The 27,102-nt window shown below is 39.1% G+C and overlaps 1 protein-coding gene across 1 annotated transcript; it reads right to left on the minus strand.

Moving 5' to 3' along the window:
• Window positions 1-1,551: 1,551 nt before the first annotated feature.
• LOC149005624 (WPP domain-associated protein-like) lies at window positions 1,552-27,102 on the minus strand. The gene is made up of 6 exons (XM_089168463.1): window positions 26,833-27,102; window positions 24,118-26,476; window positions 20,699-20,825; window positions 18,580-18,681; window positions 15,556-15,634; window positions 1,552-3,093 (listed from the first exon to the last, which is right to left on the minus strand). Exons 2-5 carry the CDS (start codon window positions 26,370-26,372, stop codon window positions 15,572-15,574), a joined length of 2,547 nt encoding a protein of 848 aa, XP_089024589.1. The 5' UTR covers window positions 26,373-26,476; window positions 26,833-27,102; the 3' UTR covers window positions 1,552-3,093; window positions 15,556-15,571.

Here is a 27,102-nt window from a genome sequence, read left to right on the forward strand (position 1 = left end):
CCCTCCAATGTTATTGTGCAAGGCCCATGATGGAATTGGATTGTTCGTTTGGCATAATCAAACATAATTGGGCCTAAGGTAGCCATCCACTAGACTCCCAAGATGAGATCCACTAAAAGGAGGACATAGGTGTCAATTGTCATAGAAAATTCTTGAATTTGCACAGTTAAATTACATACCAGTCCTTCACATGCCAAAATTACATACCAATCCTTCACATACCAACCTATTTCCGTTGCCCACCATGATCGGAATATTTGATACAAGTTCCACTTGTATATTCAAATGTGGTAGCAAGTGGTTTTGAAGGAAATTGTGGGTGATTCCTCCGTCAAGCAGTTTTGAGCAAGCTGACTGGCTATCCTCCCTGTGAACTGAATAGTTGTCGATGAAGAAATACCAATGAGGGAGTGGTAAGACGGTTCGGTAGTTTCCCCATTGGTAACTGACTCTGCTTCAAAGGCTCCCCTGAAACCACCTGAGTCTCATTGTCAACTCCTTCATATTCAAAGAGAAACAACTGTTTAGTCTTACAACGGTGACCTGGAGAGAATAATTCATCACAGTTGTAACATAAGCCTTTCTCCGTACGTTGCTGCATTTCTGCAACTATTAACCTCTTAACAGGAATGGTGACCGGTGGTGTTGGTACCATTTTGAAGTTTCAGATCCAACGGTGTTAAGGGGTGTGGATGAGAGGTCTCGATGGTAATGGCATGAGGCGAACAAAAGGTCGTTTAGCCTCACCTAATTTCTGTTCCTGAATTCGGGCCAGCATCATAGCATCCATCAACTCCGCCGGTCGAAAGGTTTTTACCTCCTGGTGGATATATTCCTGAAATTAAAAAACTAACCAGAAATTCCGTTGGCAAGCCTTCTACTCGATTTGATAGAGCCTTGAATTGTGCTTGGTAATGCTCCACTGTTGTAGTCTGAGTTAGCTTCGCCAAAGCCTCTCTCAAATCATCATATCCTGTTGGACCAAATCACATTTCCAAAGCTCGTGTAATGGCAGTCCAGGTTGGAAAGAGCTTGGATTTGTTTACCCACAGAAGCCATTGTAATGCTAGACCTTCCATGTGGATCGATGCTAGCGTAAATCGTTGGTCGTCAGGAGTTGCTTGAAACTCAAAGAATTTCTCCACTCTGAAGATCCATCCGGTAGGATTTGCACCATCAAACTTGGGAAATTTTTGAGAAATAGGGGTTTTGAGATCATGTAGATCCAAGGACTTATTTTGTAAATTTATAAAAATATAAAAAGTTAAACCTTGAATGTAAAAATTAAAAAGTTTTATTTCCAAATACACATCGCCATTTGATTTTCAACTATTGGATCATTTTTTGATGACATGGCATAATCAGTACTGCTGGCAGCAGCCAGATAAAGCTGCTGCAAATAAAAATCCAGGGGCCCTATGTTAAAGCAGATCATCCTTAACCCAAGAGAAAAGAAGAAATTGCAAAGTTCAAAACTGAAAGATAGGAGTGGGGTGGCCGCCAGCAAGGGAAGGTGGGGCAGCTCGCCAGCTAGGGGAGGGGCGAGGTGGTTTCTAACTAGGTGTAGGTAGAAGATTGGTGAAGGGCCCACCTAAGGACTGGGTATTGGAAAATAATAAATGGGAGTAATAATGTAATTTTATGCCTAGAGGACATTTGGGTAATTTGAATTTTAAATTTTAAATAATTTAAATAAGAATAAGGACATTTAGGGTAACTTTACTAGTAATTTAACGCAAAAACTTAACTGTGGGTAACTTATAATTTTTCAAGTAGGTGCCATATAATTTACAACATAATAGCATATGGTCACTAGTTTCACCCCAATAATAATTGGTGCAATATAAAAAACTCAACAATTTTTTATCTTCAATTGCACAACATGAAATTCAAAGAAAATGCTATTTGTTCTATACATTTCCAGCTGGTCATGGAACCAGAAATAAAACAAGTTAACACCACGGATAAAGGAGATTTTGAGCACAGCACCAATCACATAGGGAATTTTCAATGAGCCAAAGCAAAGGTTTTTCATTCTAGATTATGCTCACATGTAAGGAACAACGTGAAATTAAGGTCCATGGCATGTCTTTTGGGTGATGAATTCATCGCAATAAGAGACTGTCCATGGCAGACAAATATAGAACATTTAGAGGTAAAACAAGGCAGATGAGGAACTGCAATACCTTGAGCCAACTGAGGTGAGGTATAGGTAACCCAAAGGATATTATACTGATTTAAAGGTGTGTTTTCAGAGTTCAACAGTGATCCACAAACTTGCAATCATGTGCAGGATTAGATAACCACACTATGGTGACCTCCAGATAAAAAAGATCTATACAGTGAAGCATAAGCAGTCCCAGGGGGCAAGCAGTAGGAGAAAAAAGGATTCTAGTCAGCGCACATCCAACCTCGAGTTTCCCTAGAGAACCTTCTGTAGTGTTTCAAGCAATTGGTGAAACCTCTATAATAATTAGTGATCAAGTTTGTTATAAAGCATGTAATAGGTCAAGACCCTTACCTGATTTCCAAGAGTGGAGGTAATCCCACAGCAATTTGGTTCTTCAAGTGAACCGCCAAGCCAAAAAAAGTATGATGAGAGAGCTTATCCAGTATATGGTGAAGGAATAATATGACACTACAACTAACAAAATGTACATTTTGGGCAAACTTACAAGGAATTTACAATTAACTAACATGTATGTGCTGCTTACAGATCTTTTGGGAGGCAAAACATCCATCTAAACCAATTTCCTTGGCTTAACAAAAAGAAACACGTAACTATATACTTGCACCAATAATATGCCACCAAGTGCATCTGAACAAGCTCATCCAGTTCATACCTCAGCTGGACTGTCAACTTAACTCAGTTCTGATCACCAGATCTCTGTCCGTCTCCTTTTTCTGGGTTCAAGTTACCCAACTAGTGTGAGAACTTCCAAAACTTGGACCAAGAGTGGAGAGTTGACATCATATAACAAAAAATTGTTGACTCCAGATATGGCTTTCTGTTCGTGTTCATGTTTTCAATATTCAACACTTTACATCTCTGCCATGATGAAAGCACAAAGATCCATACCACATTCTCCAACTCTGTTACACCATAAAAAAATAGAATAAACAGGAAGGCAAAGAAAAAGGGAGCCTAGTTGCATCACTCACTCCATGCAGAGCTGGGTGTTGTACTGGTCCCATCAAGCAAAATACACTGACATGCCTGAACCAGGGGTTATTTCTTGTATAATGAGACGATAATTGCAAAATGACTGCACACATACAAGACGTGAAAAATAATTATTACCCAACATGAGTACATAAATTACTTACGTTTCATCCAATATTTAGTAACAATACCTATGGTATGTGTTACTGCAAAATCCTGCTCGACTGTTCGAACAAGCTAACCTCCAAGAACATGCTCGACCAAGTTGGTCGAGTAACTTCTTTGATGAACAAGTTAGTGAAAAGCAAGGCTTATGAATAAGAAAGTAAGTTGTAGATCTCGACACTAGGAGAAATAACTCGAGAATGCTTACCTAATTATGGTGAAGGAGTAGATATTTATAGCTTAAGAAGTTACCTTAACCATGTGGTAACAGAGTCCAATTTAAGTTCTAGAATTGCTCCACAGTTATCACTTGCGCTTAGGTTGTTGAGTCTGAATAAGACTCTACCTAATACAGGTTCCTTGACTCGTTGGAGTCCCTAGTAATGAAATCTATGTACTCCGTATTCGTCCATGAATCTCTCCGAAGACGGAAGTTTGTTGGTCCCTATTGGAGCTCTTTGCTTATCATGTTGGTTATCTCGATTTGTCCATAATCCAACCAAGACTTGGTGTTGCCGTACTGAGCCTGGCCGGTCCTTACTTGTGCAGTTCAACGGAATTTGCCTGCATCACAAGTCCCCTAGTCACTTGGTTTGAGCATCATGAGTGGTCGGGCCCAAGGACTAATCGTTTTCGAACAATTCTGAATTGGTCGAGCTAATCAGGGTCTTAGCCTTTGCTTGTCTAGTCCCTTGTAAACTTTAATTATGAATGACCATTGACAGGTGAAAGGCTACGCACGTCTTCCCATCGCCTTTCGTTGATCACTACGTGGCCACATATCTGTGACATGACGTAAGGCAGTTTGAATTTTAAAGGTCTTTTAATCTCAACCATTCAAACGGCGTGTCTCTGCTCCTTAGGTTCGAAATCTTATCGAAGTCCAATTGTCCCAATTTTTGCACCATCAGATGGGGTTCTTTTCTTTATCGTTAGATGCCAATCTTTTCAAGATTGCACTTGATAAGATCTGGTTCATTAAATAAACCAGTTTTTGAGCCGTTGGATTGGGATCTCCTTGGCAGATATAAAGACGCTTAGCCTCATTGGATTAAATCCATCATTCACCCTTAGATGGGAATCTTTAAAAACGTATTAAATGACCTAATCTTGTCCCCTTTTTCACTTCACCTTCTTCGTGCATTGAAGAGACCTTGCAGCAGAGGCGATTCTAGTTTCTCTCAGTCTTCTACAAGTTATCTTCAAGCCCTCTTCGTTCGTTTAAAGACCAAAAGACAGTAAGTACCTTCTTTTCCTCCTTTTATTTGCTTCCTCCTTTATCACTGGAATATGTTTTGTGATGGTTTCGTATGTTAGCTTGTCTTCCTTTTCTTTTCTTTTCTTTTCTTTTCTTTTCTTTTCTTTTCTTTTCGTGCTCTCAATTTATTTTTTAAAAAAAAAAAATTTTAAACTTCTTGACCCCTCAAACATCCCCTATAGATAGAGAGATGGGGGTGAAATTGTAGCCTCAAGGCCTCCTAGGTCCTCTAGACAAGTAGAGTACTTTGATTCAGCTACTGCTAGTGCTAGAGTGTGTGGGCAAAGTGTGCCCTAGATCACTGTAGTGAGGATGCTCGAAATGTCGAGCACTCCTCTTTTGTTCATGATCGATGCTTTAGTGACTATGTTTCTGGAGAATCCGACCAACACCAAAGCTCTCGACCACATGTAGTCGGTGATGAAATGAAATCCCTAAGTCTTTGAGCACGTTTTAAGACAGTGGATTGACAGTCTTTCACCCACGGAACTTAAAGCCGAACGAAGAAAACCGTGTACATCCAACCATATAGATTTCGACCAAAGTACCTCTAGTATAAAATGTTATCCTTCAAAAATGACTGAGGAAGATCTAGATCTTCTTTGGACCCATTATGCTATCCCCAATGAATACCTTCTTCATATTCCTTCCAAACACGAGCGTGCACACAAACTACGCCAGCCTGAATTTGCTACTTACGAAGATGCTCTCAAGAGTGGATTCAGACTTCTCGTACACCCTGTTTTTGAGCAAATTCTAAACCATTTTGGAATGTGTTCAGGGATGTTAGCGCCAAATAGTTGGAGAAACATCATCTGCTTCTGAGGTTTTTGTCAACAGAGTGAGGTCAGTATCACCCTTACCGTTAACTTATTCCTTCACTTTTTTATGGCCAAGAAACAAGAACATGATTCTTGGTTCTATGTTTCCAAGCGTACCTCCTCTTACTCGAGTTGGGATGGTAATTTGGTTGGGGAAGGGACCCCTCCAACCAACAGCAAACGGTGGAGGCCTAGATAAATTTCTGTTCAATTTCCTTCCCATCCTACATTCTTGATCGCGTGATCTAGAGGCTTTGGCCCTTTGAAAGGGTTGAATAACTTTCTAGACTTGAGTGAGTCCTAGCATGTAGCCAAGGACCGAATCCTGCAAATCCCCACTGAAGATCAGAATTTTCGAGCAGTAAATGGATACTGTCCAGAATACCTGAGCATCCTTCATTTTTTGGGTTTTCTTACTGGTCAGCTTCTATTTTTCTCTAATAATAATAGCAGGTAGATTGTTTTTCTTTCATTGTGAATTTTTTTTCTAACCTTTCTTGTCCAATCATTGTGATGTAGTGTTGCTCGAAGAAGAAGATTTTGAAGCTATAACCATTCAGCGGGATTTCTAGAAGGTGAAGCTCCGCATCCGACTAAGCCTGATAAAGGTTGGGGGCCCCGTGCTTCTTCTTCAAGGGGGAGGCAACCCCCCCCCCCCAAACAAGTTAAGAGAAAGAGAGCCTCGTCTGACCTCCCACCCCTGCATAGTAAGAAGGCAAGAAGTTCGAGCCGTCTAAGAAAAGATCCTAAAGGAGAACAATTAGTTCAGGAGCTCCCTAGTGATGCTGGTATGGACACAGAAGTTCCGGCCACTTCTTCTATTCCGACCGAACCTTCTAGCTCTGGTCCTTCTGATGGAGACATTCTTTGACCGGATTGGTCGCTTAATTCAGCATCCTCAATTTTTACCGGCCAAGAGGGGGCAACAATGACTGGTTGGCTGGTGTCCTCCTTCCTGCTAATTAGACTTACCATTGTAGGATGAGCCGTCTTCAAGCCCATACTATTACCATGAGGTATGCTCGAATCCTTTATGCTTAATTTGGTCCTGAATTTTTATTTTCTAATGATCGGCTTCTTTGTTGTAGAATGGCCTATCCCCCTCATCTAGTCGTTGGGGGAGACTATTTATGCTGTTCTGGAAGATCATTTCTCGATACGTGGCTTGGAGTAGCGCTTGAAGGGGCAAGATGACGAGCTAGCTATCCTATGTTAGAACAATGAAGCATGGATGGCTCTAGAACCTGAACTGCTTGGAGAGATTGCAGCCCTAAAAGACCAAAATGAAGCTGCCGAGCAAGCCAAAGGCTTTCCAGATTCAGTTGGAGGAAGTCCAAGGTTTCTTGGTCAGAAAGGAGCAGGTGATTCCGACAAAGAGAAGGAGTTCTTTGGTTTACTTGAGAAACTTCAAATGTCCAACCAGGAGGTTGCTCAACTAACCTAGTTGATCAATTCTCAAGCTTCGCCTTGAAGTGATTAAGAGATGGATTAAGACGAAGAAATGTAGACAGTTCATGGCAAAGTTGCACCTAGCTACCTGTATGCTCAAAGGCAGACCTTCTCGGGCATCATTGGCAAATTTAAGGACTTGAACCTAGAGAAGTTCAAGAGTTTAATCAACATGCGAATCTTCAAGGACCTCAAGGTTCCTCATCCTAAATGGTGTGAAGGTCAGCCACGTTTTCCTAAACCTCAGGGAGTTGATGTAGTAGATTTTCTGAATTCTGACTAGGAGCCGATCCCTGAGGCCGGTGTGTCGAGCAGCTCCCAAGTCCCAACCTGCTCAGAGGGAAGCATCTTTTCAGGAAGGTGAGACCGATGAAACTGAGAAAAGAAGGTCGAACGAGGAGGGCTAGAGTGATGCTGGAGGATGAACAGGCTGCAGGTGCAAAATGACTTTCGAGCAACTAATTTTTTGTATTTATATCTCGTCTTAATTTGGTCGATCTTGTCTTTGATCGGCTTTTTGTAAACTCCTTTTATTTGTCAATAGATATCTATCTTTCGTCAAGTGAATTCCTTGCTTACATGCTCCTTTTATTCTTTTATGGTTTGTTCGATCACTAGTTTCAAAATCTGAGAGGAGTCTTATCATGCTATTGTTTCAAGTTACCATGTTCCTGTGGTCAAGAGGAGTCATGCCATTCCCCCAAGCATGGTGACTTGTAATTTGCTCGAAAAGCGAAAGTATAACTTACTTAAGTAGTGAAAGTTTAATTGCTAAAAAAGCGTACTGTTTGTGTCGCTAATTAGCGAAACAAAATTTGGGATACACCATTACAAGTAATGAATAAAAATTGCTTAAAGAAAGTACCAAAATTTAAACATACTACTGATAATATTTTCTAAGATTGTTCAAATTCCATAATCGAGGAATTTCTTGCCCGGTCTCTAAATCTCGTAGATGATACGCTCCAGAAGCAACCTGTTGGGTGAATATGCATGGTCCTTCCCAGTTCAAAGCTAACTTCCCTTGATTGGTCGGATCTGAAGCAGTTGTTTGGTGAAGAACTAGGTCTCTAGGAATATATTGCTTCATTTTTACTTTGGCGTTGTAATAAGTGGCAATTCATCACTAGTATTCTTCTACATGATATTGTGCCTTGTCTTTGACTTCTTGTCAATCAAATCTACATTGGCTTTCATGCCTCCAATGTTGGCTTCTTCATGAATTCTTCTTCTCTAAAAGAGCTGACTTGCACTTCAATTGATTCTCGAGCCTTTACTTCATACACTAGTCGAAATGGGGATTCACCTGTGATCCTCCTTGCTGTTGTTTAATACAACCAGAGAACACTTGGAAAATAATCAACCCATCTTCCTTTTAGCTGGTCAAGCCTCTTTTTCAATTGTCGAGCATGACTTGATTTGTGACTTCAACCTGTCCATTGCTCTGAGGATAAGCTACTGAAGACAAATGATGCTCGATCCATTGTCTTTACAGAATTTCAAAAGCTAAATTCTCGAATTGTTTCCTATGGTCGGATAAGATTATCTTCGGAACTCTATAAATGTATATGATATGGTGTGTGATGAATCGCTTCATCTGGTCAGTGTTTATTGATGCTAGAGGTTCTGTCTCCACCCATTTTTGTGAAGTAATTGATTGCAACCACTAGATACTCTCTTCCTCCTAAAGCTTTTGGCAATTCCCTATCAAGTTTATCCCCCATCTTGCAAAATGGGTGATAAGACTGATGTCAATGGCATGGCAGGGTTGTGGGGTACATTAGCATGGGCCTGGCACTTGTCACAGCTCCTAGCATAACTTTCAGCATCTTGCATAGTTGGCCAAAAGTATCCTTACCTCAATGCTTTATCTGCAAGCACTCAAACACCTATGTGTGCTCCACAAATTCTCTAATGTATCTCCCTCAGGACCTTAGGGGCTTCAAGAGATTCTAAGCATCAAAGCAGTGGTCGAGTTATTGATTTCTTGTATATCTAGCAGCTCTTTGTTGAATTGCTCGAGCTTCCTTTTGATCTTCTGAAAGTTGATCATGCTCTAGATAGCAAATGATTGGCTCCATCCAACCCTGCTCGACTTGTATCTCCATATGATCGATCACATATATGCTCAGACTTTTATTCTTCCAGATATACTATTGGCTTTGTAAAGCTCTGTTGTGGCTAAGCAAGATAATGCATATACCTAGTCTTTCCCTACTCTGGGTATTTGCCTAATTAGTAGATCTGCAAAGTGGTCTATATTGGTCGACCAGACTAAGATATTTATCCATCATCTTTTCTTTTGCTTCGTATACTCCATTCACTTGGTTCACCGGATAGACCAAAGCATATATGTGATAAACAAGGTATGGATCGCGGAGGTGGGAGACTCTAATAGGATAAATATCCGGTGTGGTATCTTATTCAAAGGGAAGTTGGTTAGTCTGGTTATTGGACGTGAATGGAAGTATGGTTGGAGTTTTCGTGCAGCTGTCACTAAAGCTACTGCATATTTGTCCACTTTTGTGTACCTAGTTTCAACATCAATTAATACATGACTTCTATGGTATATTAGATTTTGGACAGTACCTTCCTCTCGAATGAGCACGGCACTGATTGCAGTAGAAGATGTAGCCAAGTACAGAAGTAGCTCCTTCTTAGAGGTCAGAAGAACGAGCATAATAGGATTTGACAACTTTGCCTTCAATTCATCAAAAGCTTTTTGGCATTCTTCGTTCCAAATCTCTTGTCTTCGACTAGATACATATTTCAAGGCCTTACAAAACAGCAAACACTTTATTTATGACCGAGCAATGAATCTATTCAACGCTACAACTTGATCAATTAGACTTTAAATTTCTCTGATATTTCTTGGTGGCTTCATATCTTAAATTGCTTTTATCTTCTCTAGATTGGCTTCGATTCTCGTCTGAGACACCATGAAACCTTGGAATTTTTCAAACGACACTCCGAAAGCACACTTCTCTGGAATGAGTTTCATTCAATATGTCCGGAGTACGTCGAATACTTCGGCCATGTCGGTTAAATGGTCGGTCTTCGAGGTGCTTTTCACTAACATATCGTCTATCTAAACTTCCATATTTCTGCCAATCTGGTCAGCAATAATTTGTTCACTACTCTCAGATAGGTTGCTCCCACATTTTTTAAACCAAATCGCATCACCTCATAGTAGTAATTGTCTCCGTCAATCATTAAGGTTGTATACTTTTCATCATCTGGATGCATCGGGATCTAGTTATACCCACAGTACGCGTCCATAAAACTAAGCATCTCGTGTCCAACAATTGCATCTATGAGGAGGTCGATCCTTAAAAGTGGGTGGCAACCTTTGGGACATGCTTTGTTGAGATCGGTATAGTCCGTTCACATTCACCATTTGACATTTGCTTTCTTGACCATTACCACATTAGCCAACTAGGTCGGATGGTCAATGGATCTTATGAATCCTGATTGCTTCAGTTTTTTAACCTCTGTTCAGATTGCCTTATATTTCTCCACAGAGAAGTTTCTTCTTTTTAGGACAACCGGAATTGCTCAAGGATCAATACACAACCTGTGTTCAGCTACTTGTCTGTCATTGCCGAGCATATCATCTACCAACCAGGCAAAGATGTCCGAGTGTTCTTTAAGGAACTAGGTTAATCTAGTTTTGAAATCTGCATCTTGTTCGGCGCCAATCATTGTTGTTCGTTTGGATTAAGTCGAATTATTTTTAGCTTCTCGACTAGTTCTGCTTTTTGCATTGCTTCTTCATCTCGATCATCTTTGGCTTCTACCATCATGGTGGAACTAGTTTTTACTATTTTCTTCATATAATTGACATAACTTCGTCGACAAGACTTCTGGTCAGCACTACACTCACGAATGCCAGTTTTGCTTGAGAATTTCATCTTCATATGTAGTGTGGACACTACAGCTTGTAGGGCGAGGTTTGGTTGACCTAAGATGACATTATAAGCCGACAAGTCCTGAACAACCATAAAGTTTGATTTAACGATCTTGTCACGTGAGTGTTCGCCAATTCTAAGGTCTAACTTGATTGTCCCCTCCGCTCGAGTAGAAGATCCCATGAATCCATATAATTAAGCTCTGCAAGGAACAAACATCTTCTCGCTTAGTTTAAGCTTTCTGAAAGCCTTCAGAGATAGTATGTTAGCCGACGAACCGGTATCAACTAGAACTTCAACCCTGACCAAAATTACTTTAATCACAAGAGCATCATCATGTGGAGTCTTGACGTCCTACATGTCTTTTGGGGGAGAAGGTAATAGGTTCTGACACTACTTTTACTTCCAACCTTCTAGTTCAACATTACCTACGTATAGAGCTTTCCTTTTTGCTCGTTTGATTGAATGTTCTATTGGACCACCGAGCACTGTATAAATTGGAGACCGTTTCCTTTGACTGTCATCTGCATTCCTTCTTGGACTCCTTCTAGGGCTTTGACACCTTTCCTTGCTAGTTGACCTTGCTCTTTTCTGTCTCCAATCACTAACTAAAGAGCTTTTTACTTCATTTGAATATATTTCTTTGACTGCCCTTGGGAAACTAATTTTTCAATTTCCGCTTTTAACTGCCTACAATTGTTAGTCTAATGATCATGATCTTTATGGAATTCACATTACTTTTGTCACATTCCTCTAGTCATGACTAAGGCTTGCTCAACCATATCAGTAAGCCCTGGCTCTTGATTTACATTAAGATTTATAATCGGCTGGTATTCACGGGAGTGTATGTTGCCTTCGATTGTTTCTTAGCCTCTAGCCGACCACCTTTGCTCGGAACTTTTTTGATATTTCGGCCTGCTTATGACATCAATGGAGCAAGTCTACCTAAGTCTCAGGCATATCTAACATGAGACGCTCGAGTAGACCTTCATAGCTGAGTCATTAATAAAGTGCACGAAAGGCTATCTTCTCATCTAAATTCTCAATCTGAATGGTTAGATTGTTAAATCTCCGAAGGAAATCCCTGATTGACTCCGTACGACCTTGTTTAATCAAGAATAGAGTGTCCTCTCTCTCTTTGTACTTACACCGCTTTGGAAACGTGACAGGAAAACTCGACCAAGCAGGTCAAAATCCGTAACTGACCCACTCTTGAGTCCTAGAAACCATTTGGATGCTGCTCCGATCAATGAGGCTAGAAAGATTCTGCAGATGGCTACTTGATTGTGCTTGTACGAGGACATTACTGACTTCTAGTGCATAATATGGTGTCTCGGACACTTTGTCCCGTCAAACATAGTAAAGGTCGAGCACTTAAAATTTTTAGGCATATCGGCCTCTGAAATAGTTCGAACAAAAGGATCTTCCTTCAGTATAGAATATAGAGCATCTTTTCCTGAGTCCTTTAACTCTTTTAACTATTTTAACTTTTCAAGTTCCTCAAAGCGGCAATCATAATCTGTTCCTTTGGCTGCAACTTCATTGTTGTCACTTGTTTCTTGGTGGTCGGACGGAGGAGAACTACTCTGTAGATCATCATAGTCATCTCCTAGGGGAGGGTCCTTGGACGCTATCCCTCGTGATGTTGGGATTTTTCACCGTTTTTTCCCTTTTCCTTCTCTCGATTTCTCTTAGAAGGTCGTGGAGAATGATTGACCGGAGGAGCTTGTCCATCTTGTTGTTTTGTTGCTCTACCACCCTGTGCCCTGTTCAAATTTATGGGGTTAGCTTGTTGGCTAGTTCCTTGAAGGATTACTTGTTGATGGATGCTTGCTCTAATTAATTCGTTCATTTCCAGCAGTTGTCTCTGCAATTCGCCAAATTAATCGATGGTGGTAAACTGGTTAGATGAACATGCTAGGGCATCATATAAGGAGTCTTTCCCTTCCTTGGGGTGCATCATCTTTATTGACCTCCAATCCATCTTCATTTGAGTCATCCCCCACTACCATTCCTAATATAGTGCGCATGATGGCTTTTTGATCAATTCCCACAGACGGCGCCAATTGTTGCTACAAAATCCTGCTCAACCACACGAACAAGCATACTTGAAAGAAAGTGCTCGACCGGGTTGGTCGAGTAACGTCTCTGATGATCAAGTTAGCGAAAAGCAAGGCTTAGGAATAAGAAAACAAGTTGTAGATCTCGATGCTAGGAAAAATAACTCGAGAATGCTTACCTAATAATGGTGAAGGTGTAGATATTTATAGCTTAAGAAGTTACCTTAACCATGTGGTAACAGTTTCCGACTTAAGTTCTATAATTGCTCCACACTTATCACTTGCACTTAGGTCGTTGAGTCCGAATAAGACTCTACCTAATACAGGTTCCTTGACTCGTTGGAGTCCCTAGTACTAAAATCTATGTACTCCATATTCATCCATGAATCTCTCCAAAGACTTAGGGAGTTAATTGGTCCCTATTGGAGCTCCTTGCTTATCATGTTGGTTATCTCAATTTGCCCATAATCCAACCAAGACTTGGTCGAACCATACTGAGCTTGGTCGGTCCTTACTTGTGTGGTTCAACGGAATTTGGCTTTATCAATATGTTTTAAATATATTTTTCAAAGCCAAGATTTCACAATATCATTGTTTGAATACCAGCAATCGCAGAGAAGAGGTAGAGAAAAGAGATTGAGACTCTTGAGAAAAACCGCAGTCTCTGTTCAGCAGCCACCCACCCAACCCCCCTTCCCCCCCCCCCCAACCGAAAAAAAGAAAACTACCAATTATATTTATACTAACAGAAACAAAAAGAAAGTTACAAACGCTAGGACTTCAACCTCAGACTCCAAGCAGAAATCCCGATTCTTAGAATAAAGTTAAATAGATTCCTAAGTAAACTAGGAAATAACATTTCCACGATAGTGCTACCCTGCTGTGGGAAACTAAAACTCCTCTTAACACTGCAGTTCAACCTAGAGAATACTTGTCACTATTCCCCAGCATGGTAAAGAAAATAGCGGTATTTCACATGTGGAGTAAGAAAAATAAGGAAAAAAATAAAGGATGTAATCAATTTTTTTTTTTTTAAAGGACGGGACCATCCCCCCCCCCCCGGCCCCTATGTGGCTCTGCCTCTGTTTCCACTAATTAAAGAATAAGAAAATCCAGCTAAATCAAAATTTTGATGGAGAAAATATATAAGCCCTTTTTCCTGAAGGTTCCTTCAAATAACACAGAAAACAAGCTACATTTAGTGACTCTTCTAAAGGAGATTGAGGAGATTGCAAGAACTGCCTAATAATAATGACAGAAGAAATGTTTGGCCTTGTTACAGTAAGATAAATAAGTTCCCACCAAGGAGTTTGTATCAGTGCTTGTCGTCATAATCCTTACCACTAGGAAATTCCAATTTCTAATGCTAGTCCATGGAAGTACCAACCAATTTGGATGCAACCATACCAGTTTCAATTAGTAAGTCTAGCACATACTTCAGCTGATGTAGGTCTGTGGGCCTGTGTCTCGATGAGGAAGCCAAATAGGGCCCCAGCGGCTGCTGCCAGCAGCATTAGTAGTAGTCAGTATGTACAGATTTTTTTTTTTTTTTTTCAGCTAGAAAGGGTTAACAGTATTTTGTAAATTCTGCCAACTTCAGTATAATTCTGAATATTCTTTACTCTTTAGCTTGATTGTTTTATAAGTTTTTGGTCTTTAAAGCCTCCACAATTTAGGGGAGCTTTTTAAGCATCGAAGTCATATTTCCTAGTAGGAGTCCTCAGCCAAGTTGGTTCTTCTATTTCTTCTGGGATTCTTTAGCTCTTTTCGTACTTCAAGTTTAAGTTGCATGACTTCTATCGATAACCCCAATCGTTGGAAGAATAAAGCAGGCCGCATTCAGTTATTGATGGAGCTGCAAGGTCAGGGACCTTTTGCAGCCAAAGAGACTGCCAGGCACTGCTCATCAGAAACCTCATTAACGTCTGGACCTTTCCGCCGTCCACAGGAGCTGTAGAGAGAAGTTCAATTGGTTTACCTAGCGGATCTAGGACCTCTCACTCTTCTTGAAATTCTTGAAACCAAGGAACCACCTCTCCCCCCAAAAGAAAAAAAGGGGAAAAAGAATCAATTCAAGGTTGCAGCCCTTCACAACTTTTGAACCAGCAATCAGTTTTAGTCCAAATTTCATGCAAAGTCTCCATGCATGCCATCACCTCTGATCCAAGTCTGTCATTAAAATTCCTTAACGACAGGTTCTTGAATATTAGAATTCCCTAAAAGTCTAGATCAGCTTTCTTTTCCAACTATCCATTCCATGTGGTGGGTAGAACAGGCTAATGACCATTTGGTGTATAGGCCACCCTTGAGTTTGGTATGTACAACTTGTTGAGATGCATCTCAGCCATATGGCCCACATTACAGCCAACCCTTTCCCTTCTACTTTCATGTTTAATTTGTCAAAAGTTTACTTTTTCACCCTTTTTCAACCTTAAGGCAGCAACCATGGCAAAATCTTCCATTTTAAGACTCATAGGTTAGAAGGCATTTGTCATGAAGCTTTAATGAAACTTTTCCCCTATTAAAATGGCTAAAATGTAGTTTGACCAAGGACTTGCTACAACTAATCTGTTGTATTATAAGGAATCCAAAGACATTTCCAGAAATTGGGAGGGTGCATAAACCTTGAAAATTAAGAACACGTATAAGAGAAATAATTCTTCCAAATAAAACCAATATCAATCTGCCTATGCTGGATTATTTGAAAAAGTATATGATGAACATCTCTTACCTCATAAAGGAACTAATTAAAATGGTTGAATAGTTTCTCCACTCAATTCTCTTCCAACCAGTTTCAAGACATCCATAATCTGCAACAAGTAAAGGCTTATAGAAACTATGGCATAGAACGAACTGTATTATGAGGAGTTAAAATGCAAAATAAGACACGTAAAAAGATGTGTTTAACAAATACAAGATACTTATTTCCATTAAAAAGAATATTGGGAAACCAACAAAAACTTAAAATACTATTTCAAAGCATAAGAAGACAAGCATACTGCAAATTTTCATTTCAAAAGTCTCGTCAAGTTTTTCATGGCAACTTCATTGGAAGCAGCATAGAATTATACATAAAGAATGAGTGGAAGTAAGCTAATTACCATTTCCAAGTATCAAACAAAGTGAGCCAAGCCAGAGCGCACTTTTCTGGCATTTAAAAATACCAACTAACCCAGCTCACTGAGCTAAACAAGCTTGAGGCAAGTATTTGGAACTTCGGGTGGTCAAAGTGTCACCTGGTCAGGCATTAAATCAATATTTTTGCAATAAAATATTTCATCAGTCACACGTTTGACTCAGGAACTAGCCTCTCCACAAAGCAGACATAAGGCTGTGTACAGCATGAGCCTTCCCTGACTGCAGTGGTAGGAGCCTCATGCTCAACGGGAACACTCTTTTTATGTCAAACAGGGGGACTGCTGCTCGGTGAGAAGGTCACAAGCATGAGCTGCCGAGAGGAAGATGTGCTGCTCAAGTCTCAGAGTGGCCTTGACATAGAAACCATAAAGGTAATTAATAGTCCCAAGGGACTGTAAAAGTGGGGCTCATACCTCATTATGGGACTTCTAAGAAAATGTGACACATAATCCAAATTTATCACCCAATTTATTTTAGAATTCATCAGCTATCTTCTATAATTTTAATGAGACAGGGCTTTGGACGTTGCAGTCTCACTGGTCTTCTACCACAGGATTAGAAAAGGATCAATTTTACAAGCATGCTTCATGGATCGAGTAAGTATGGGGCCTAAAAGCACCAACGAGCTAAGCCTGCTGAAGTCTCAAGATTCTTAGACAAGTAAATGCAATAAAAACAATAACTCAGCTCTATCGCAACTATAGGGGGTTGACTACATGAATCCTTGCAAACAAAGTAAGGAAAACTGAGGACCTCAGAGGGGAAAAGGAAAGAGGAATGAAGAAATCAGATAAGAAAAATGAGAAATAGGGAATGAAATATGAAAATAAGAGTGGATAGCCCAGGAAATCAGGTAAAAGAGCCAGACTTAATGGATCCTTGCTCTTCACTAAGGTCTATATGAGATCATACTTGGTAAAAGACCCAGACCATGCACGCCATTCTTCACAACTTCATCTATGGTAATTATAAGCCTGCTCATAGCTCTTTAGCTCCTTCAATCAGAATCGGATCACTTCTCACTGGGGCATCCTTAGGCCTTTCTTAGACATTGCCAAACCACCTCAGACAAGAGTTTATTGCTGGTCGAGGCAACTCTCACTTAGTTCCTCACTTTATCCTTCACAGTTTTTCTGCACATACATCTTAAAATTCCAATTCTTAGACAAGTGAATATGATTATCAAATATTATGGAAATAGGTTTACCAATTTCTCAAAGTTTATAGGGAAATGGAAGATCGATCTATCTTTGTTCCTCCCCTTCCATAAATCTGATTACTTCCCTTAACAATGCAATTGCCTCCTTTATTTCAGATCTGATCATAGATTTGATGATTGGGCATGCTTGCATATGCAAGCCTTAATCTAGAAATTTGGGTTGCACCAAGCCACCAAGTATATCAATTCATAGTTCAAAACTCAATCAAATTTCAGATATTTTTAGATTATCTTGGGGTTGCTGAATGAAAAGCCACTCCGAAATATATATAAAAAATAATAAATAATAAATAATAAATAAATTAATTCTGTGGTTATTTTAACTGAAATGTTGAACAACTAGGAAATTTGGCTGTAATTTTGAAAATTCCAGCAATTGAATGACTCCCATTAAAGAGAAGTACCGGATGACACCTTCTCTTACCCAACCAGCCAGACGTAGATGATAGCAGCGGCATAATATGACTCATATCACAGTGAATCAGTAAGTTTCTGTACAGTTTGGTGATCCGTATATGAGGATAGGTAAATCCAATGAGTTCAAGATGCAACGTAAATGTCAATCATGGAGGACCACAAACATTTCTTATCACAAACAATGATGTAACATTTTCATGTTCTACACTCACAGAAAACTGCACACTGACTCCATCAGGCTTTTAGAGGGGTCGTTCCTAGAAAGCATAGCAGTTAATTATTAGCATTTTGCCAGTTAGAGGGGTCGTTCCTAGAAAGCGTAGCAGTATGATCAGTTAAACATGTTTATATAACACAACATGGAGTTTCCATGAATGTGCTCAATTTCAGCTTAAAATCCACTGAAACTAGGTAAAAAAATTGCAACATTTCAGCTAAAAATTTGCTGGAATTTTGATAACACCAAAAGGAAAAAAGATGTTAAACCTTGCAATATCTTATATGTCAAAACGATAAAAGGAAAAAGAAAAAAAATTGAGCATCTTAAAATCTGATATCAGGAAAAGTTTTTGGAGCATTAATGAGTTTGCAATATCTTATATGCCAAAACGATAAAAGAAAAAAGAAAAGAAAAAATTGAGCATCTTGCAATCTGATATCAGGAAAAATTTTGGACACTTGGATGTGACCTTTGATCCAAAGTATCTAGAGATCAAATGGTTAGAAGCCCACAATTAATGAAGAACATTATTCAGTGCGGGATTTTCCTAGGCATGGGAAGGATAATTAACCATTTCAAGTTTTCAGCTAGCTTAGATGTAGGGCACTTTTACATCAAAGAAAGCAAGACAATTATGAACCAAAAAACCATAGTGAAGAAAATAAGAAATCCAAGGATGAAAATAACCATTAGTACTAAGGGATAAAAGACATGTTCAAAAGAGAAATTATTAAACCAAACTTACAAGAGAAAGATCTTACCCCAGGATAATGTTGCAATATGGGTGAATAATGATCAAGAGCAATGTATATCTTTTGAAGAAGGTTTAGAAGAGCATCCACTTTATCCCCTAATAGGTCAACCTGAGGGAAAGATTAAGAGAGTATAAAGACTTAGCCTGCAAATTGAAAAGCCAAATTTTGGGCAAACAAAACCCAAATCAGGGAAACAGTGGCATCCTTTCCTTGATACATAAGAGTACCAATTGCGTATTTCAATCCATAGATAATCAACAATAATTGGTACAGGACGGGTGAATGGGAGGGCCTCTATTTTTTGAGTGGTATGTTTTATGTTAAGAGTAAGACCTTTTCCCATGCTTTTTACAGGGTTGCCTGGTAGCAACACATACACAAAATGTAATAAATGTCACTGTTTACTCCCACCTGGTAAATTAGCAGCACAAAGCCACGATCAAAGACCAATCAACACCCATTATCACCAGCTTTTCTACTACATTTTTTTTTTTTTTTGGGGGGGGGGGGGGGGAGGAGAGAGATTCCAAGGAATTGAAGACATTCATCAGTACTTGAACCTTTTGGATGTAAACTACAATCATCCATTTCTACACTGCCTAATCAGTTATTGACCTCATTTGAAGAGAGGGCCCTCAACAACTGTCAGTACCAGGTCTAGCTATAGAAAAAGCACGCTTGGTGGAGTTTAATGCAATCAGGGGTTCATCACTTATAGACCCACTCCATGGATGGAGTCCTGTAAATTGATGAAGTTCAATGTTAACAAGAGACAAATAGTGCACATATATAGGTGGAACTGTTGAAGTAGATTTATGACTATGCAGGATACTTCTGGAAAAAAAATATGCATAGTTTCAATAAAGAAAAAAGTGGAGGGAAATTTGGTTAATTAGTTAAGAGGATGTTAATATTGAGGAGGTCTTCTTCAAGCTCTTCAAAATGTACAAGGGAGATCCTTGTAAGCAGCCCACTCATAACTAGGCCCACTCAGCAGGGGAAATTAGAAGACCTTACCCTAAAATACTATCAAATCCATCCAGTATCATACCCAATGATCAAAAGAACCCTGAAACCTGTTAACATGTAAGTGTCAACCCAGATTTGATTTGTGATCCAATCTCATGAGAGGAACTAATGGGGCAGGGCATAGGGTCTGAGTGGTCATAGGAAAGCGATCTTGCACTCATTATCTGAAAGAGAACAAAAAGGAGATGAGAAGGATTTGAAGTCAACAGAGAAGCTGGTCTGGTACCAGCAGAACAGAAATGACTAGAAAATAGAAGTGCAGCACAAAGAAAAGATGTAGAAGGAATGGGGATCAAATCATGACACAGGGAAGAAGAGAACAGAGAGAGAGGGTGCTTAAGCAAAAGCTATGTATTGATCACATGCTTACTTATAAAAACCATAAAAATAAATAAATAAACACTAATTACTTCCTAGGACATAAACTAGAAAAATAGAAAGTATAACGCAAGCTGGGAATTCCCCTACATGGTTAAGCTTTCCCGAAATAAAAGATTGCTTAAAAAGAAACCTAAACATGTCAAGTGGTGTTCTCCTTATGATTATAACTAGGAGACAGAAAAGGATAGCTGATGAACATCCTAAGCACATGACATAGCTTAACTTAGACAGAAAATCCGATATAAACATAAAACCAATAAATGTAAAACATACAGATCTAACTCTTTTGTTAGTGATATTTTTAGGAGGAAAAAGCTAATGATATGGCAGAATATTTAGTTAACATGCAATTTACAAGATTGATGCTTATAGTGGTTCTCATGTGCAATTTGTAATTAAGCTGCTGTTACTCTTTCCGTCCTATCCCTCAACAATTAGTTGCTACTTTGGACACAGCATGAGGGTAGACAAATATGCCTATTTCTCATGATTGAGATCAGCTCATTATAGGGAAAATAAAATACAGCTCCTTTCAGTATACACATCAGTTTGAAGATCCCATGTGTTTCATTCATATATTAGATTAATTCAACAAACCAACAATTTAAAAAGGTCAAAATTATGTTGTGGTCCCTTCAAATCCACAAGAATGTAACAGTCAGAAAATTATTAATTCTCAGTAGGAAGATAGATTGTAGTTTTGATGTCTGAATACCTCTTCCTCGGCCTTTTGCAGATCAGAATATCTTCTCTCAAGTCTCTGTTTGTACACCAGCCCAATTCTTTTAATTACTGTAACCTTTTTGACTAGCAAGCAGCATTGGGAAGTCAACTTCACCAGCCTGAAACCAACAATGTATACATGCACATGTTTAACATATAATTAGAAGAAAAAATACACCTGGAAATAGAAGTAAATAGGAAAGGCAGCCCATGCATTCACTTTCTTGAGATAAGCACACTTAACACTAAACATTAAGTGAATAAAGTTTATGCATACCAAAAAGCTTACTTGCATGTGTATCTGTTTATGTGTTTCAAAAGGAAAGGAAGAACGGGGATTCCCATAAAATGGGACGTGCAGTTTCATGCCTGCAGATTACCAGACCTCGAAATACACATGACAATTATAAGTGATAAATCCGCCTTCCTTATCATAAATTACTAGCAAGGTTAGGGCATTCAAAAGCCTTGCTTTTATCTGACTTTATTGAGCAATAATGGCACCCCTTAGAGAGTTAGGACCATTAAAGTCCAACTGGGGTAACCCTAGACAGGACTAAGGACCAATGAAACAGGATCTCAGAAGATTCAGCTCCATTAGGGTTTTGAGGTTTCTATAAACAAATGGAGATATTAGTTCGATTTTGAACAGTGAAGGTGAAGGGTTTGCAGAGATTGCTTGAGGAATAGGATGGTTAGAATGCTTATCACTTGGGGTGAAGATATTTAAGAATTTTTATGGGATGAGATGGTTGGGGTTTTGATATGGATTCTCTCATCTAGGGTTTTGGGTGAACTGTATGGTACCAAGGCTAGGATCAAATGCATAAGGCGTGAGGGCTGACTGTGGTTTTTCTTTTTCTTTCTTTTTTTTTTTTTTTTTTTTTTTTTTTTTTTTTGGGCGGGGTGCATGGGGGGAAGGGTTTTGGGAGTCCAAATTGTCTTCCCCAATAGGGAGTCCTCCCCCGACAGCTATTGACCACTAATTACAAGGGGGCCCACAAGGTTAGGGTGATGGGGTTTATTGTTTTTAATGTTTTTATTATTTTTTACTTGTGGACCCCACATAATTTGTGGTTGTAAGGCTGTCAAGGGAGATGATCCTGGGGGGAAGGAGGGGGGTATGGGTATCAAGAACTATGGTTATTGTAGTTTGTCATGGCAGCATGTTGGAACAAGTGGGAGGCTAGGTAAACGCTTCCTGTAGTTAAAACTTGAAAGAAAAGTGATGGCTAGTGAGGGCTACAGTCAAGCTTGAAAGTTGTAGTTCTTGAACTGGATGAAATTGATGCAGGTATGGCACCAAACCGGCCAACTTCCCTTTTCAGATTGATTTAGGGTTGATGGAGATAGGTGTTGGGTCTTTGTTCAGCAGGTTTTTGTGGACACGGGCTAATTGGTCTCTAATTATGTACTGCCCAACTTAAGTTATAAGGGCAGACTGGTATTTTTATGTTTTATTTTAGTTTACATTTGATTCAGTCTAGGATATGATAAGGGGTCCTTTTAAGTTTAGTTATAAGACTCCTACTTGAATTTGGATTAGTATATTAAGTACAACTCAAGAAGTCAGTTTCTAAGTCCTAATTTCACTAGGATTTCTTGTGTAAGGCCATAAATAAGCCTTTGGAGTGTAACAGATGATAGATCTGAGAATACAAAGAGTATTGTTGCGTATGAGCAAGGTATTAGTAGAGCTTGTGATCAGTGGTAAGGGAACTCCATGTGATTTGAGTAAGCAACCTAGGGTTTTTATTCAAAGGATTCTCCGTCGGCAGTGCTTACGAGTTACAGGAAATTAATTAATTAACAAGTCAGTGCTTATTTCATTCCCCTTCCACTCTTTTAATTTTCTGTTTTGCAAACCTACCCCTTTTAAGCTCTTCTTCTTGTCTCCATAAGCCCTAGTTCCCTTGCAGCCCTAAATTCCCAAACCCTACTAAACCCTAGTTCCTTTGCCACCTTGAATTCCCAAACCCTGTCCTAAACCCAGGTTCCATAACTACCAAATTTTCTCTTCTAGAACCCTAACACCAGCCCCCCTTTACAGCCTACCCGAGAACTCTAGAAAGCCCTACAAGCCCTAATGTGTGGGCCTTATGACCTACCACTAATTTCAGCAATGAAAGGGAAAACAGTCCAGCTTTCAGGCACCTGAATTAATCACAAAACAGGGACTCTAATATCATAAATCAGACTTGATTTATAATTCAGCTTAACCCTTAACTAAGACCTTAACCAGTTTTGGCCAAAACCCTGGAAACCCTAATTTGAATCTCAAGCTAACATTGGTTTTGATAAGATCCCGGAAGAACTGTGCTCATTCACTTGAGGCTACATCAAAATTCAAGAAAGGCGCTAGATGTATGGTTTGGGGATCTGATGTGGTCGTAACTTGGATTAAATGCAAAGTTGATAGAGAGGATGATATGTATAGGCTTTGGCTTAAGTTTGGATGTATTGCAATTGTAGATATGAGCTGAGGATATGTTCTTATTCATTTAGGGTTTCCAAAAATGGAAATCCAAAGGGGAGTTTAGGGTTTGGGTTTGGAAGGTTTAGAAGTAGAATCTGAGGGATGGGGATCAATACTTGATTAAGATTGTTTAAATGGATGGGAAGCAGGATTCTCGGATTAAAATTCTTGCAATTGAATCTGAGTATGAGCCGTATGTTTATGTTCATCAAATAAATGAAGAAAGCTTTACAGAACTTCTTGTGCTTCACACTGTCAACTAATTGAGTGGTCCAACCAAGCAACCAGTTTAGATATGACTTGCTAAAATAAGGATCTCACAAAATGCAGAAGAATAAAGTAGAAGCACCTAGCCATTGCAAATGCAAGTAATTTTGAAAATTCCAGGGTGATCTAAAATGCCCATGATGGACTCTTTAAATAGGTAGGGGGCAGAATTTAGGGTTGAACCTAGTCCCAATTACAATAGGAAGCTAAAAACATAACACACTATCCTCTGAAATTTGTGGGAGGTTCAGGAGTCCTAATTACATTCTATTAAGTCAATGTAACAATTCTTGAATTGAAACAAGACCGAACCACTGGTTCAATCGAACTGAAATAAAAGGTTGAAGGAGGGGGGAAAAATTTTAAAAAATAAAAAAAGAAAGAAAGAAAGAGGATAGTGACTAATATTACTACTACTACTTGCGCTGGTCCTTCTTGGAAATTCTAGCAAATGTAGGTCTCCAAACCTGCACCACCAAGCCAGTGAGAAATTTGACTAGAGGTAAGGCATTCAATCTTTTCATGATTTAGATCAGACAATATATAGAACCTTGGTCTGCCAGTAATGAGTTATAAGTAGTCTGCTCCGTCAACTATAAAAAATAAATGAAAAATAGTCTGTTCATTTTGTTAGATAGAAGTAAAATAAGGTTTTAGTTAATAAGTACCTCAAAGTATTCTGTTCGACCTTACTTGTTATTTGAAACTCAAAATCCGCAAATGCTTTTGATAACCCTTCAATAGATGAAATAATGGTTTCCATTTCTTTCCTTTGCTCCCTTTCTTTAAATTTGAGTAATGTTATAGTACCTTCTTTCACTTCAATAGCAGCATGAAGAGCTCTTCTTTCTTCAGCAGCCAAACACAATTCCTCCATCGCTAGCTTATGCTTCTGATCTAATTTGTTAATTCCTTCCTCATATTGACCAATAAATTCTAATGCTTCCTCAAATCTATTCTTACATAAATCTAGTTCCATAAAACTCTCTGAAATTAATCTCTCTTGCTGATTCACAATGTCTTTTAGCTGGTTGAGCTCTTGGCAAACCAACTCACAACATTCCTTCTCCTTCATCAATGTAGACTCTATTTCCATTGCTAATTTTTCCTTCCCTGCCAATAATTTTAATAATGATAGTTTCTCCCGTATCAATTGTTCCTTCTCCTCAGTCTCTAACCTTAAGGCTTTCATAGTTTCAAATAAAATTGCTTCAAGGGAAACACTTTTCTCATTTTCCTTTTCATATTCTGCCTTAATTATATTGTATGCAGCCTGGGCATCCTTAAAAGCTTCTTTGTAAGTTATTCTGCAAACGTCTTGCATGATAATATATTCCACATCTGAAGTTTTGACGCCCCATTTCATTGTTTCCTCAGCATCCTTAACAGCTCCTCTGTAAACAGTCCCAAGAATATCCTGCATGACCCTAAACTGCATGTCAAAATCTTCAACATCCCATTTCTTCACTTCTTCAAACAAATCTGTCTCTGTCAAAGAATGATGGGAAATTTTGCCTGTGGCCCCAGATACCTCTGATGACAGGGACTTTACCTCTAACTCTTTGAGCTGACTGTTATCAGAGAGCACGGGATCAGGTCTATACTTCAAAATGTGAATATTCATGGAATCTTCATAACTCAAATGAAATTTATTTTTCTCCTTCAGGATGCCATCCAACTTTACAATACCATCTGATATCTTCTTCTTCAAGGATTCAAACTCTTTATCCTTTCTCACCGATAGAGTGCCTCTTTTTAGTAACTCCCTTCTAAGGCTGAAATACTCCTCAGTTTTCTCCTGCAACATAGACTCATGACTTCTCTTCATGTTAACCATTTCTGCCTTGAACAAGCTTAATAATTCATCACTTGGCATGCACTTCAGCTGTGCAGAATCCATTCTCTCGAGTGTAGAAATGATCTTAGGTTCAAATTTATCATTTTCGTCATGAAGGGACGTTGAAAGTGATACATGATTGCTAACATTTTGATTGACATTATCTTTCCATGTAGAATTCCCTTCCTCACCACTCTCATAAGATCCATGAAATGGTAGATAGCCCAGATCAAAACTGGATAAAGACCTTGAAATAGAATCCAGTTCTTGGCGTAGACTTGAAATCTCATTCATTAATTGGCAAATATTTTCACCGCTCCTAGCTTGGTATCTCAATTCCTCTTGTAAGCTCTTGATAGAATTATGAATCACCATAGCTTCAATTTCTTCCTGAAACTCCTGATCCTGCTGCCACTCACTAGTTAGTGTCTTGGACAAGTAAACCATATCGCCAACCCGGCGGAAGATTGTATCTACAGTGTTTCTCAACAAATTTAGGGTTTTATCCACCTTCTCCCATTTGTCAATTGCCTTTCCTTGAATAGGATTACTGAAACTCTTTGAACCAACAGCAGATTCTATCCTTTCTGTCATTTCAGACTCCTTAAGGTCACACATATCTTTTTGGAGCCTCTGAAACTGCTCCTCTGCCGCCCTGTTCAAATTAACAAAATAATCTTCCATTTTACCCCACTCTACATCAGCGCCAAGAAATCTCGACTGCAGCCTAGACATTGATCTGTCAGAATCAATTCCAATAAGTGATTTAACTCTACCTGCACCAGACTCATAATACTGCAATTGTTCATTCAATTTCCGCACCTCCAATTCTTTCAGAGAAAATTTCTCAGCAAACTCTTCAGTGACAGCGTTCACCATTCCCTTGATAACAGAATCATTCACCATCCTTGAGATGGTGAGGCGGTCAGTAATATCATCCAAATACGAATCTAAATCATCCAATAAATCACTTCCAAGATTCTCACTCTCCTTCAACCTAAAGTTTGGTTGCATCAACACACCTCTAAGTGAAGTAACTCCAGCAGTGCAAACCGCCGACCCATCCAAAGTCACTGAACTGTCCATAACTATTTTAATTAACTCCAGAATAACTCAAAGAAGCACGGAGACAAAAATGAAACCAGAATTTCAGTAGTCTACTTAAGCCCATCTGATAGTCGATAGCATGCCTGCATATCAGCAAACCCAAATTTCAACAACAACAAAAAAAAAATCCAAAGGAGAAGCCTAACCCATAATTTAAAATTTCTCCCCAACCAAATATGCTTGCTAATAAAAACCCAGCAACAGGAAGTTCAGAACGAAACAAAAAAAATCCAAAGGAGAAACCTAATCCCATAATTTTAAATGTCTCCGCAACCAAAGATGCTTGCTAATAAAACACCCAATAATGGGAAGTTCAGAACCAAATAAGATGGATAACCCAAAAAAATTTATTTGCTAATAACTAAATTTATAAACACTTCAGATCAGAAAGAAATAGGAAAATCAAACACAGTGATTGAACACAAGTAAACGAACTCACAGATACAAATGCAACAGTAATTGAACAGAGCAACAGCAAGCATTCGGAGTAGAACGAATAGCCGTTGAAGTGGTTGAAACCAACCAGAGAAGAACTTCGGGAACCCATGCCAATTTGAACCTCACCAAAAAATGAGCTCTTTCACCTGCAAAATCTCTAGGTTGCCTGTTCGCTTCTGACTTTTGTAGGGTTTGGACAAATCATGAAGGTTAAATTAGAGCGGCAAAATAAAGGTGGTCGGTAACGTCAGCTGAACCGGTAATAGATAAA

This window comes from Hakea prostrata, chromosome 9 (genome assembly GCF_041222555.1).
Source record: "Hakea prostrata isolate BN-2017 chromosome 9, UWA_Hpros_2, whole genome shotgun sequence".
Taxonomy (NCBI): domain Eukaryota; kingdom Viridiplantae; phylum Streptophyta; class Magnoliopsida; order Proteales; family Proteaceae; genus Hakea; species Hakea prostrata.

Excerpts from the sequence above, each read along its gene's own strand:
- LOC149005624 (XM_089168463.1), bottom strand. The coding sequence starts at position 26,372 with ATGGACAGTTCAGTGACTTTGGATGGGTCGGCGGTTTGCACTGCTGGA. Across the intron at positions 20,826-24,117 it reads GTCGAACAGAATACTTTGAG|GCTGGTGAAGTTGACTTCCC; the intron begins GTACTTATTAAC and ends TGTTGGTTTCAG. Across the intron at positions 15,635-18,579 it reads TATTGCAACATTATCCTGGG|ATTATGGATGTCTTGAAACT; the intron begins GTAAGATCTTTC and ends TACTTGTTGCAG.